Source organism: Taeniopygia guttata, chromosome 3 (assembly GCF_048771995.1).
Source record: "Taeniopygia guttata chromosome 3, bTaeGut7.mat, whole genome shotgun sequence".
NCBI classification, from domain to species: domain Eukaryota; kingdom Metazoa; phylum Chordata; class Aves; order Passeriformes; family Estrildidae; genus Taeniopygia; species Taeniopygia guttata.
The window spans coordinates 81517409-81530396 of record NC_133027.1 but is presented as its reverse complement, the minus strand read 5'-3'; the positions used below and the strand labels follow the sequence as shown (position 1 = coordinate 81530396).

The 12988-nt window shown below is 39.6% G+C and overlaps 1 protein-coding gene across 7 annotated transcripts in view; it reads left to right on the top strand.

The window, feature by feature from the left end:
• Positions 1 to 1584: 1584 nt before the first annotated feature.
• RMDN2 (regulator of microtubule dynamics 2) overlaps positions 1585 to 12988 on the top strand; it is a 46514-nt gene continuing 35110 nt past the window's right edge. For 3 of the 7 annotated variants that reach the window (XM_072927197.1, XM_030268478.4, XM_072927200.1), the window contains exons 1-4: positions 1831 to 1989; positions 2482 to 2948; positions 9429 to 9624; positions 10605 to 10707. In XM_072927197.1, the coding sequence (XP_072783298.1) occupies positions 2494 to 2948; positions 9429 to 9624; positions 10605 to 10707 (754 nt within the window). In that variant the 5' untranslated portion in view covers positions 1831 to 1989; positions 2482 to 2493. Of the gene's footprint in view, positions 1730 to 1830; positions 1990 to 2481; positions 2949 to 9428; positions 9625 to 10604; positions 10708 to 12988 lie in introns of those variants that run through there. The other 4 variants (XM_072927198.1, XM_030268479.4, XM_072927199.1 and 1 more) reach the window with 4 other exon arrangements.

Genomic DNA, 12988 nt, shown 5'->3' with positions numbered 1-12988 from the left:
AAAATAAAATTTAAAGGTTTTCCAACACATTTATATTACCATTCCTGAACACTTGAAGCACTATCAGTATATGGAGATTTATGTTTTCTTGTTCAATTTTAAAACACTGAGGGATTGTGTATCTTAAAACCATTACTTATAGTGAAATTGGTTAAAATAATTGACTTTAGTGAGGTTTCCATAAAATTAAAGAGATTTCCATCCTTTGTTTAAAAATTTCAAATTACAAACAGATTACACATTTTGTTATTATTATATTGTAACTGGGAAACCTGCAAAATACTGAAACAGTATTCACTTTTTCATTCTAACAAATTTCTATCTTTGTCTCAGATTGTAGTTTGGTCTCATAAGGCTAATTGCATCCTCAGGATCTTAATGAAGCTTAGAGCTGTAGTTGGTTTAAACAATACTTTGATGATAAATAGACATTACACTGATTTACAATTGCTAATTTGTACTAAAACTGAAAAATCTTCAGTTCTTGGTACCTGTTATAGGTACTTTGTTTTTGTCTTGAACAGCACTCTGCTCACTTTTTAAAGGCAATATGTATGTTTTTTAAGAATTGTGTTTCTCTGTTTCTGATTGATATGGTTGAGGACAATTTCAGCTGCTGAAGAGTTTCTTCCATTGCACAGACACAGTGGTTTCCATGATGGTTTCCTTAAGCCCTCACACAGAAGAACATGAGGTTTATGCCTGTAAATTCTGGCAGGATGTCGTGCAGAGGCTCTCCACAAGCCTTCAGGAAGATGAATGGTCAGAGCAGGTTGTCTGTGGTGATCCTTCTTCCATCCAAGGCCAGAAACAGGAGCCAGATCCTTTTGCCATAAAGGGCAAAGCAGAGTCTTGTGAGAGTCACCAATAAAAGTGATCTCAGATGGGGCACACCCCCACACTCTGATAAATCCAAGTTCTGCCCCTCTACTCTGCTCTGGTGATATTCCACCTGCAGTGCTGCATCCAGCTCTGGGGTCCCCAACACAGGACACTGATCTGTTGGAATGAGTCCAGACAAGGAAAACCAGGATAAACTGGGGATGGAGCACCTCTCCTATGAAAAAATGCTGAGAGAACTGGGATTGTTCAGCCTGGAAAAGAGAAGGCTTTGTTGTGAACTAATTGTGGCCTTCCAGCACCTGAAGGGAACTTTGAGGAAAAATGGGGCAATACCATTTACAAGAACGTGGAGTGACATGACAAGGGAAAGTGGGTTCAGATTGAAGGAGAATAGGTTTAGATTATGCATTAGTAAAAAATTCTTTACTGTGAGGATGGTGAGGCACTGGGACAGATTGCCCAGGGAATCTGTGGATGCCCCAAGCCTGGAAGCGTTTATGGCCAAGTTGGATGGGACTTTGAGCAACCTGTTCTAGTGGAAGGTCTCCCTGCTCATGGCAGGACGGCTGGAACTAGACGGCCTTTAAGGTTCCCTTCCACCCTAAACCATTATATGATTCTATGGTAAGTTCCTCCAGACTTCGGGCAATCTGTAATGGACTTTGGTGAAATCAGCTTTGGGCCCTTAGATGCCTTAAATTGCAATGAAGCTTTCGTGCCGGGACTGCCTGTCTTCCTGACAACGGGGCGGGGTTTCTCCGTAATTTTACAGCTTCACGTCTCCACCAATGCAGTGGAAACACAATTTCTCTGTGGCCTAGAAGTAGCAAAAGGTTAAATCGGTGAAATCGAGCGGCCACCAGACTGAGGACAGACACACGAACAGGTACACTTGCTCTAGAACGGTGTATTTCGAGTCAGGTCCGTGGCAGGTGCAGCCAGCCCGCCGGCACTCCCAGCGCTGCGGGGAACCCTCCTGCGGCGGGCAGCGCGCGGCACGCAGGCGGCCCGGCCGGCGGCGCGGCCCAGGCCCGGCCCCTCGATCCGGGTATCGCCGCCGCCCCCTGCGCCGCGGCGGGAGAGCTGCGGGCTGCTGGGCTGAACGCGCTGCTGCTCCCGGCTTGCCGCGGCCCGGCCCGGCCGTACGTACGTACCGGGGGCGGCGCTGGGCCCGGGGCCGGCGCTGCCGGGGCGGCTGGGGCCGAGGCTGGGGCCGGGGCCGGGGCCGGGGCCGGGGCTGGGGCGGCTGCGGGGCGGGCAGAGCTGAGCGCGGGGCTCTGGCAGCCTCTCGGCGTGCAGGGGCTGGGGGACCGGCGTGACGCCCCTCCGGCCTGACAGCTGGGTTTCCGCCTCTGCAATGGTGGAAAATCCAATTATATGAGTTTCTCGCATTAAAACAAACAAATCCCTGGATGCTGGGACGGTTAAGAGTGAAGGCTGCACGTGCCAGCGCCCTCACACCCCCAAACCCACTTTGGGCTTGTTTTTGCTGCCTCGCATTGCAGAACCTGCAAAAAGTGTAACTTTGTGTCTGCAGTTCTTCCTGCCATATGCTTTCCTGATTTCAGAGTGGAGCAAGTCTCTTGCGTAGAGCAGGGGGAAGCATCTTAAACTGTTGTTGTTGTCTCATAATTCTAGGACCGTGCAGAAATGTCTCCCTTTGAAAATAAAGGACTAATACTGGGCATAATGGCAGGGACTGCTGGATTAAGCCTGGTGCTGGTTTGGTACCGCAAGAGCCGAAAGCCTGCTGCAGCTGTGCGTGTTCATGCGTTCCAGGATATAGGTAACAGAATTAATTCTGTGGGCCTGCCAAATGAGGCTCCTAATGAGCAAGGAGTAATAATGGTTTTACATGGAAGGCAGCTGCAGATACTGGAAAAATTGAATGGCCTGCTACTAAGCATGGACGAACTGAAGAGGGAGGTGGAATTTCTGAAAGAAGCTATTCCAAAACTTGAAGAGCTTGTTCGAAATGAGCTTCAAGGAAAGGGTGGTGTTCAGAGAGTTAGCCCATCACACAGGGCAACAAGGCGGAGAAAAGCAGAGACAACTGCTAGTGCAAGAGAAACTACCAGCTCTGAGGAGGCAGAAAGTGAAGGAGGGTGAGTTAATAATAACTTGTATATTCTACTGTACACAAGCAGTGCAAGTTACATCATTACCTATATGAAACTGTAAACAGGAGCCCTTTAAAAGTTTGTTTCAGATTTTATACATCTGGAAAAATAAATACAAATGCTCAGATTAACGGTTTTTAGATCAGCGAAGACTCTTGGTGATCATCTCTGAGTCTGCACTATGGCTGAAGTTGGCTTAATGCTAGGTATAATAAAGATTTTTTTTTCTTAAGAGTGTGTTTGGTAACACTGATGCAGTATTGCTACATAGCTATGTAATGAGAGGCAAAGTTCAGAATAATGGTGTAATTTTAAAAGTTCTTCTAGTGTGTCTTTAACAGAGTTAGTTCAAACTATACAAATGCTCATGTGCTTTTCCCGATAATTGTTTTTTTATCAGCCTCACAGATGAGTTATTACAGTGTTCTGCCTAGAAGCATTGCATACTATGGAAGCTACGTCTGAGCAGAACCTCTGTACAAGTGGCAATGCTTATGTATATGTGCAGTTGCATACACTTTCTGGTGGCTCAAAAAGTGACCATGAGGAATTTAGGGTACTGACTCAGTCAGGTAGAAAGTTCCTAGTTTTGATCACATCTTGTAGTTAATGGGATGTTTTAGTCTCATGAGTTAAGTTCCTCGTTTTGATCACATCTTGTAGTTAATGGGATGTTTTAGTCTCATGAGTTGAGGAACATGCTGGGGGATGATATGTACCAGGAGTCCAGGAGAGGCACTATATTTTTGTCTTGACATTAGACTCCTGTAATTACAACTTTGTTTTGGTATAATCAGATTAGATACTTACATGCAATTTATTAATACTATGTTTATAGCAACTGAGTGTTTTGAGCTATTTCTCAGAGTGTCTTACACTTCTGTGTAGGCAGCATTATGTCTGTAAATTGCCCATCTTATGTCACCTTTTCTCTTTAAAAATATTTTAACTAACTGTAATATTCTAAAGACAGCTAAGATGTTGCATATTAACGGAATTCTATATTTAAGTTTTTCCACATTCTTTTTCAGCTCCTGTGAGCAGAATTTCTTTTTGTGTTACATCCCAGCCCACATGGTTCACAAATCTTATATTTTGATACCATGTTTTAAAACCTGTCAGTTCTATTATGAACCAGTTCTTTATTTTAGGTATTCAGGATTGGCATAAGTATTCAATGACATTCCTCCTTCATCTGGTGTGGAACCATCCTGCTTCTTTTAGTTTCTTAGAGTATTTCATCCACTGGTTGGTTTACAGAGGGCTTCATGTTACAAATAAAATATTCAGAGATGTTGATATGGCAAAGGGACCAGTTTATGAATTACCAAATCCACAGACGCAATGCAGGGGTTATTCCCTGTGTAGCTTTTGAGAAAATCCTGTTTTCTGATCAGGAGTGATATGTTGCTCTTTGAAAACAAGCCAAGGAAACTTTTGTGCTCAGGTTCTTCTGTGTGACGAAGAAGCTGATGCGGTGAGCCAATACAAGTGATTATAGTGTGCAAGAACATTGAATGTGTCCTTAAGAGAGACCTTCTCTGACAACTATTTGTGTACTGTCAGATGCAAGGAAGATAATTCAAGGTTACAGCTAGCATTAGTCATTTGGCTATGTTCTTTCCCAATGCTGTTTTTCAATCCCTTATGAAGAGATGGGCTTTTTTCCTATTAACACCTTGCACTTGATGTCTTTGTTTTTCATATCTTCTCTAAATGTGAGATAGTTTATTTTCATGTAAGTAAATAGTGGTTTTTCTTCTTCCTCTTGCAAATAGGTTGTTAATCCTAATGTGTACAGTTGCAATATATATATATATATATATGGCTTTTTCCGAGGTCTTCTGTAACTTTAATGAGTGGTGCATGGCTAGGAGGGTCAACTGCAACACTTGGGTTTTTTTCCAGTTACTCTACATCACTACTTCATATGCTGTAGGCATTACACCATGTGCATTGTTTTATACTCTTCTGTGGCTAATTCCGCACACAATGGTGCATTTGGGTGCTTGTTTGTGCACTACAGGAAGAAAATTTGCTCTTTGTTACTGATAAAACATTTTTTCACCTTTCTGTACATTCCCAACCTAAAATAAGGGCACTAGATAACATAAAAGAGCAACAACTAAGCAGTAAAGACAATATCCTTAGTTACAGGAAATTGGGCACTGCATCAAATGCTACCTAATCAGGTAGATATGAAAGTGAGGAATCGGTGTAATTTCATGATCTAGAAGACAGGATTTTGCTTGAGTTAAGCACTTTTGTTTTTAGTTGACAAATGCATAGATGCTGGGAATTGACAGATAAACTAATCTGAAGTTTTATGGATTTGTGCTGGATGACTACATTGGTTTCGGGTTTGTAAACTTCTTCCAGAAAAGCATTTAGTACTACCTAGTTTTTTCATTAAATATTGGAAGCTGACAGTGTCTGATAAGGCCTTCACTGCTTTGATCTACTCTGAGCATGTTTTCAATTTCACTGTTAGTATTCAACACCTTGGGAAGAGAAGCTTTCTGTTTTGCCTTTCAAAAATTATGTATTTCTGTAAGTGGAGAAATATCACGTGTGTTTTAATAAATGAGCTGTACTTTTACATTATGACAGCCTGAATGGAAGGTGCACTGAATGGATGAGAGATTAAATTGTAAAGAGTCTGCGGTTTCTAGTCTGTGCTTTTCTGTATTCTGTTCTTTTTTTTTTTTTTTTGTTTGTTTGTTTCAGTTCTGTTAATGTCCTAGTGAAAACTTCAATGTTTAACATTTGAGAATGTGTAACAAACACTCATTTATTTACAAATACAATAAATAGTGTCCAGATGATCACCTGGAATGGAGCATGTCAGTGAATTCTCTTCGTTTGTGATTTTCAAGCTGTTTCCTCTCTGATTATGGCAGTAATGAACCCTGGACATCAGTGTCATTTTGGCACCTGTTTTCAGCTGGCCCAGCATCCAGGCTCTTCAAATTGCATTTGGCATCAGGCACCGTAAAGATTCTCTGCAGTAAATTCTTTTCTGATGGATGTTCTATTTATAAGTTTTCCTTGAAATAGTTTAGTCAACAGGAAAAGGAATTTCCCTTGCCTGCTTCCGAGTGTCACTTCCCTTAGCATTTTCTAATTTATTTTGCTGTTCATTTCTTTTAAATGCAACCTTCAGTTGGCTTAAGAATCCAGTTTGCCAAACCTTTCCTTGGAAGCCACTTATCATTACTGATGGATATGCACTTTGCTGGATCATACAGCACAAATTTGATCCAGATCCATCTGTGACATAAAATCACCTTTCTGTGGAATCAGCCAGAGCAGATGAGAGGGTGTTTGTGTCAGTTTGTGCTCTTCTTCTAAATTGGCAGGGAGACGACAGATGATATTTGATCTGTTAAAAGCTGAAGTGTTGTGAACAAATGATACCTGGTTAGGCCCAGTGTCTGCCAATTTACAGACACCCCAACACAGTTTTTGAACCACCCAACTGTGACTGTGTTTTTGCCACAGGGGTGTTTTATACCTTGTAGCTTGTTTTAATCTGGTTCTGTGTGCTGAGATTTACTGAACTGCTTAGCCACAGTGAAGTGAGTCTCCAGCACAGTTTCTGTTTGTTCTTTGAACTTTGAACAGTCCATTCTGATACAACTGAGTCCTGTTGGCTGATCATTGCTCTTCACATTCTTATCACTGTTTTTCTCATGTATTTAAAATCTATCAGTAATAAAGGTGAAAACAAGTTGGCACTGACTCTGGGCATTTTTTAATCATTCTTCAATATTTTAAAATATTGATCAATGTGTTTATCACTCGTAAATAATTTTTCTGTTTATTGTCTGATAAAACCTCTTGCAGGAAAATATCAGGTAAAATTGCAATTTCTGTTGCATGAAATATTTGTAAAACAAACGATAATTACTATTCCTTGTTTTCTGTTTATTTCTTTTTTGGAGTAGTGTTATCAGTCCCTAAAGTCCTGGAGTTTTTAATCTGTGTTAAGAAGAATCTCCACTTCTGTTTGTGTCGGTACTGATTTTAGGGCTTTAGAATGCGTAGATGTATAAGACTGTTAGCTGCTTTTTTGAAGACAGATATTGCCCAACAAGTAAATTGAAGTTTATGACATTCTAAGCAATGTTTAAGAGGGTCTGTTCCACATTTAAATACTTTGAGGGTTCATAAAGCAGGTAACTAGAGGAGGTAGGAGAGAATTTGCAAGTACAGTGGAGATGAGAGGGAATGGGTAAGACATGACCCTGCTATTTCTGCTGTTTTGTAATTAGATCCTTATGGGTTCATATGGTCTATTAGATAGTGACCTACTTCACACTTTTTCTATGAGTCTCCCAATAAATATATGACTTACCTGATGTCATGTGAATTTATTTGATGTTTTGTCATGACATTTGATATAGTGCTGCTGGAAATCTGCTGCGCTTGTTTGGACTGACAGCCCAGTGGGCTTGGGTGTCAACCCAACCTTGTATTTGTCATCCAGCCATTTTATTTTTGCTGGGAGAATAGCATTTTCTAATAGTCGTTTTTATCTGTTATCTAACACAGGAACAGTAGTGATCATAGAAATTTTAGCAGATGTTTATGCAGCAAAGGTAAAGAATACAGCATCAGCACTGACTTCCCAACACCGATTCCTCACTTTCATATCTACCTGATTAGGTAGCATTTGATGCAGTGCCCAATTTCCTGTAACTAAGGATATTGTCTTTACTGCTTAGTTGTTGCTCTTTTATGTTATCTAGTGCCCTTATTTTAGGTTGGGAATTGCCCAGATCCTCATTTGCATTTATCTTTTAACTGGGGGAATGGTGCATCTAAACCATATGAGGAAAGATACTTTCCAAGCATACTTCACATCATAGAGTTTTGTATTGGAGCTAAAAGGTTGTCTTACTCCCCAGGAACTCCCTTATACATTTGATTAAGTTAGGGTTCTTACAAATGAAGCCATGATATATTTCTGTGCCCACTTCAAAATAACTATGAAAGAACAATATGCTGGCTTTTAAAACATGCTTCAGAAAATGAAAATAAGTGTTCAGTGACTGGAGATAGTCTCTGCAAGATACAGCATAGGATGTATCATCAACTTCAGCATCGTCAAGATTATGTAAAACAAATCCGTAGAAACACATGAAGTTTCCTATCTCTGTTTTCCTCAATTATATTTTTCAGTTTGAACATGTACAAATGGTCTGTGTATATATTTTATCCAAACGTATTTTTGACTCCTCTTTCCAGTGCCACTGGGTTAATTTTGCAGCAAAACTGTCGTGCCACATCTAGCACTTCAGTAGCTCCATAAGCATTTGTACTTGTTCATTTACAGGCTGGAAGTGTATCTGATCTCATCTGTTATAACAGATACACTCATCTGTTCTGAAACCAATGTATTGAAAACAGAATATTTGAAAGCCACAGTTAATAACCTTCATTTTGACTGCTAGCATTCTGTCTTGGCTATATTTCTGAAAAAAGAAAATAGATTTTTTTTTTTATATTCTGACTGTTATGGTTTACTTTGATTATTCAATTACTTAATGTATCTGCTACATTCCGTGCTTTTTGTACTCATAGTAACCATTTAGAAAATCTCTGAACCTGGCAACTGATAGGTTTACATTATTACTCCTCCCCAGAACAATATTTTCAAAAGTGGAAATGCAGAAGATCAAGCTTCTCTGTCCATTTTTAGTACATAAGCAAAAGGCTGCTTTTTATAAACATTGCCATCAGCTACTCCTCTTTGAAATCAGAGTACCCTAATATATTCTCAGCACTTTGGATAGTAAAGCCACCTGCTTATCTCTGTGTGATATTTATGCTTTTGCAAATATTTCTTTGCCCTTGACCGCCTTGTGCTGAGTTGTGCGCTAAGCATCATGAATCAATATAAGCTCTTTTCCAGTTTCAGATACTCTGAACTTCAGAATGCTCAGAAGAAATAAGGAATTTATAACAATGCTGTTATTTTTAGAGGCTTGTATTTAGATCTTAAAAGTGTTTAAGAAAATACTGTATAAATGATTGTTATAGCACTTATATTTTGGTTAGTAAGCTCATTGCTTGTTCAAAACATAGGGAAGTTGAGGTTAAGAGTTGAAGAGGCCTATTCAGGCTTACAGAGCATGTCTTAAAACACATTAATGATTTCAAGTGTTCTGCATTTGAAGCACAAGGTTACATGTGTTTCTAATATGTATCTGCATTTTTTAATGGAGTATTAGGCAGCAATATAATTACTTACCTGTTATGTTTGGAATATGACTGTGCTGTCCCTTTGAAGATAAAGGTTTTGTAATAATAACAAAAAGCTTGATATCCTTAATAAAAAATCCTTTAAAGTTGGACAACCAGGATAAATTGTACTCTGAAATTTTGGCTTTTTAATTTAACAATGCCTTTTTTTTTTTTTTTCCTTAAGAAAAAAATGGTTACTATTTTCTGTGATTTTAGTTACCTTACTGCTCATACTGATTCTGAAGGAGACTCCGAGGAAGAAAAGAGATGTATGAAATCACCTGATGCCGTGGTAAAATCCGAAGAAGATGATGACTTACTTAATTTTTTACAGAAGGTGGACAATTTGCACAAGGGCTCAGAAGATGATAAAAAGGAGGGCTTCAGTCTGCTGCTTGAGAAAGATGACAAGGTATTATGGGTAAACTTAATATTATGTTGCTATTAACTTAGACTGTTTTTGAGAGCTAAATACACTCCTTTTGAGAACTAAATACCCTGCTTTTGAGAACTAAATGCAAGCTTTAAAATGCACATTGAAATGGGCTATGAAATTTCAAGCATATTTTTAAAATACAGTCAAAAAGCAGTATTTCAAAGTGGTGTCAATATTCATGTTGTGTGGACATAGGAATTCTCCTATTTTATATCCCATTCTAATTCAATAATTTGAGGTTTTGTTTGACAAAGGGATTCTTCCATAAAACAAAGAAAAATCATGGGCTTTTTTCAATGTAAATTATACTTCTGCTGGTTTTAGAATACTCTGTGTGAGAAAATCCTGTAGAATTAAGTCGCAACCAAACCTACTGTTCTCAAACTGTGAGCATCTAGTCTGCTCATACTTTTCTAATACCATTCATGTGAATTTTTTCTTTGACTTTACTGGGCCCATATGTAACTCCAGATAAAATTTAAAGGTAGTTTCATGTGCATTGCTCAATTCAGTGTACCATTTTATTCTCATTTGGCAAGCATTAGTTCTGACTGTATTTTCATCTGAATATTGGAATACCATGGAAGGTAAATGAGATATTGTGAGTGTGGTGCTTATGGCTTCCCTAAAGAAAATATGCATCAGTTTGTTCAGGGATTTGTTGTGCTTTGCTGAATTACCTTGTAAATGTTTATATTAAAAGAAATTTAAACTGATTTATAAGATAAGATAGTCCAGGGTATTTCCAAAAGCTGTATTCTCTTTTGTCCATGGGAGATTGGTCTATTGGTTCTCACATGAACTAAAAGTAGCATGTAGAAAGATGGAAAATTAACAAAAAAATTGACATCTTCTTTACTTGCTTTAAGAATGTTACTAATTTTAAACATTGTGAAAGTGAACTGTTTAAATCACATTCTGATCAGTTTAATTATGTAGCTGTCCTCTACTTTCAGTATGGAAACTCTGTGGACTTCCTTTGGAGGTTTGCACGTGCTTATGGGGATCTGTTTGAGATGACTACTGATGCTGAGGAGAAGAGGAAATATGTCACTGATGGTAAGAGGAAAAAATGTTTATGAAGAATGCCATATGAATGTAGTGAAACATGCTTTGAACTTTGGCTAAGTTTTCCAATATAAGGAATTTGCAATCCAATAGATGGGAGCATTTGTACTGTAATGATAATGTTTTGTGCAGTAAACCACCACAGTTTACAACTTCAGTTCATTGTTTCCTCAATGAGAGATCCAAAATCAGTGGCAGAGAAGTATAATGGGTCATAATTAGAGGCTGTTGTCTCTGCAGATTGCCTTAAAATCCTCTATTTTGTTGAGAAACAGATGGATACAGAATGTGAAAACTCCCAGATACAGTCAGCAGTTTCTTAATTACATCCTTGGGATAGCAAGAGGAATAAGTAAATGCTGAGGCTGGGTCAGGGTTTGTTTTTCTACTTTCCTGTGGTCAGGGAGCACTCCTGCGTATTAGCAGTCTGTTTTGTGGTGATGATGGGGATGAAACTTTGTGAATCTGGAGGAACTGTTGACCAGAAACAGAAGTGGTGTGTGACAATTGATGTTGCTTCCAAACATCTCTTCCCATGTGTCCTGTTTGACAATTTAGTCTCTACAAGATTTTAATTTTCTTCGTCATAGCACTTTCTTTGGGTCCCTTTTAAGAGCATTGCCCTTCCTTTCACTGTCTGGATGTCGGCTAGAGGAACAGTATGTTTCCCTGTTTATTTTGGACCTTCTTTTATTACATTAAAACCTACATCTCTATTCTGTGTCACTCTCCTCCAGTCAAGGCACTGTTTTTAAAATAATCCTTTTGCCTTTATCTTGGAGTACTTCTCTCTTCCTTTTGTCTCTCCATTGCCCCTTCCTTTTTTGCTGCACCAAATCAGGTTTTCTAAGTGTAACCCAAGTTTGGGTTATTTTGTCTTTTGTGACACCTCTCATTGACTTTTTGTTGTGTTGGCAGTGACAATGTCACTGACAAAGCAGTTCCAGCTGTCCTTTGTCATCCTTAAAGGCAGTATGATGCCTTCATGCTGTTGTAACATATTCCACAGACAACTTCAGTTTGTTCAAGGTCATTCCTTTTCCCAATCCTTTTGTCATCTAAATACTCCTGAAAACTTGCACTGTCTTAGCAACATAATTGATACTGTCTTTGCTTTAGTAGCACTTGGCTTTGTACATAAATCCTACAGTGCTGTGAGGATTATGACACAAAGTAAATGAAAATAGTAAATTCTGTTGCTGCAGCTTTTGCTTTTGCCAGTGACTGGACTTGAAGCTGGCCAGGATTGTGGGGGACAATAAAGACTTTTAAAAAATGTATTAATGGCATTAGGCAGTGTAAAAATAACATCAGCCCACTACAGGATGAGGATGGTCCTCTCACAGACGCCGACATGGACAAGGCAGAGATGTTTAACATATTCTTTGCCTCTGTCTTCAACATGGATGATGGAGCAAGGGGTTATCAGTGCCCTGAGCTGGAGTACCATGGCTGCAAAGAATGACCCGTCAACCTGGAAATTGTGTAGGATATGCTGCTTCAGCTGGATTCCTAAAAATCTATGGGGCCTGATGGGATTCATCCAACAGTCCTCAAAGAGCTAGTTGGTGTCATCCAAAACCTCTCCTGATGGTTTTTGAGCAGTCTTGGGAATCTGGAGAGGTCCAGCTGACTGAAAGCTGGCTGAAATTGTCCTGATTTTCAGAAAGGGCAAGACGAAGGACCCTGGCAACTATAGGTTTATCAGTCTCACTTCAGTGCCTGGTGAAGTTATGGAGCAGATTATTCTGGGTGGTATAGAAAAACATCTGGAAGACAATGCAGTCACTGGTCACAGCCAGCACAGCTTCATGAGAGGAAGGTCCTGCTTATCAAACCTGATTTCCATTTATGACAAATTACCCCACCTAACTGATCAAGGGAAAACCAGTTGATATATTATTTTTGAATATCATGGAAGATTTGGATACTGTCTCTCACAGGATCTTTCTGGACAGAATGTCCAGCACACATCTGGATAAACACATCATGGGATGGGTGAGCAACTGACTCACGGGTCAGGCACAAAGGGTTACAGTGAATGGGGTGACAATCAGACTGGGACTTGTCACTAGGGGGTTTCCAGAGGGCTCCATTCTCAGCCCTGTACTCTTCGACATCTTCATAAATGACTTGGACACAGGACTGGAATGGATACAGAGCAAGTTCAGAGGATACAAAACTGGGAGGAGCTGTTGACTCCCTCAAGGACAAGGAGGACCTGCAGAGAGATCTCAACAAATCAGAGAGCTGAGCAATCACCAGCTGTGTG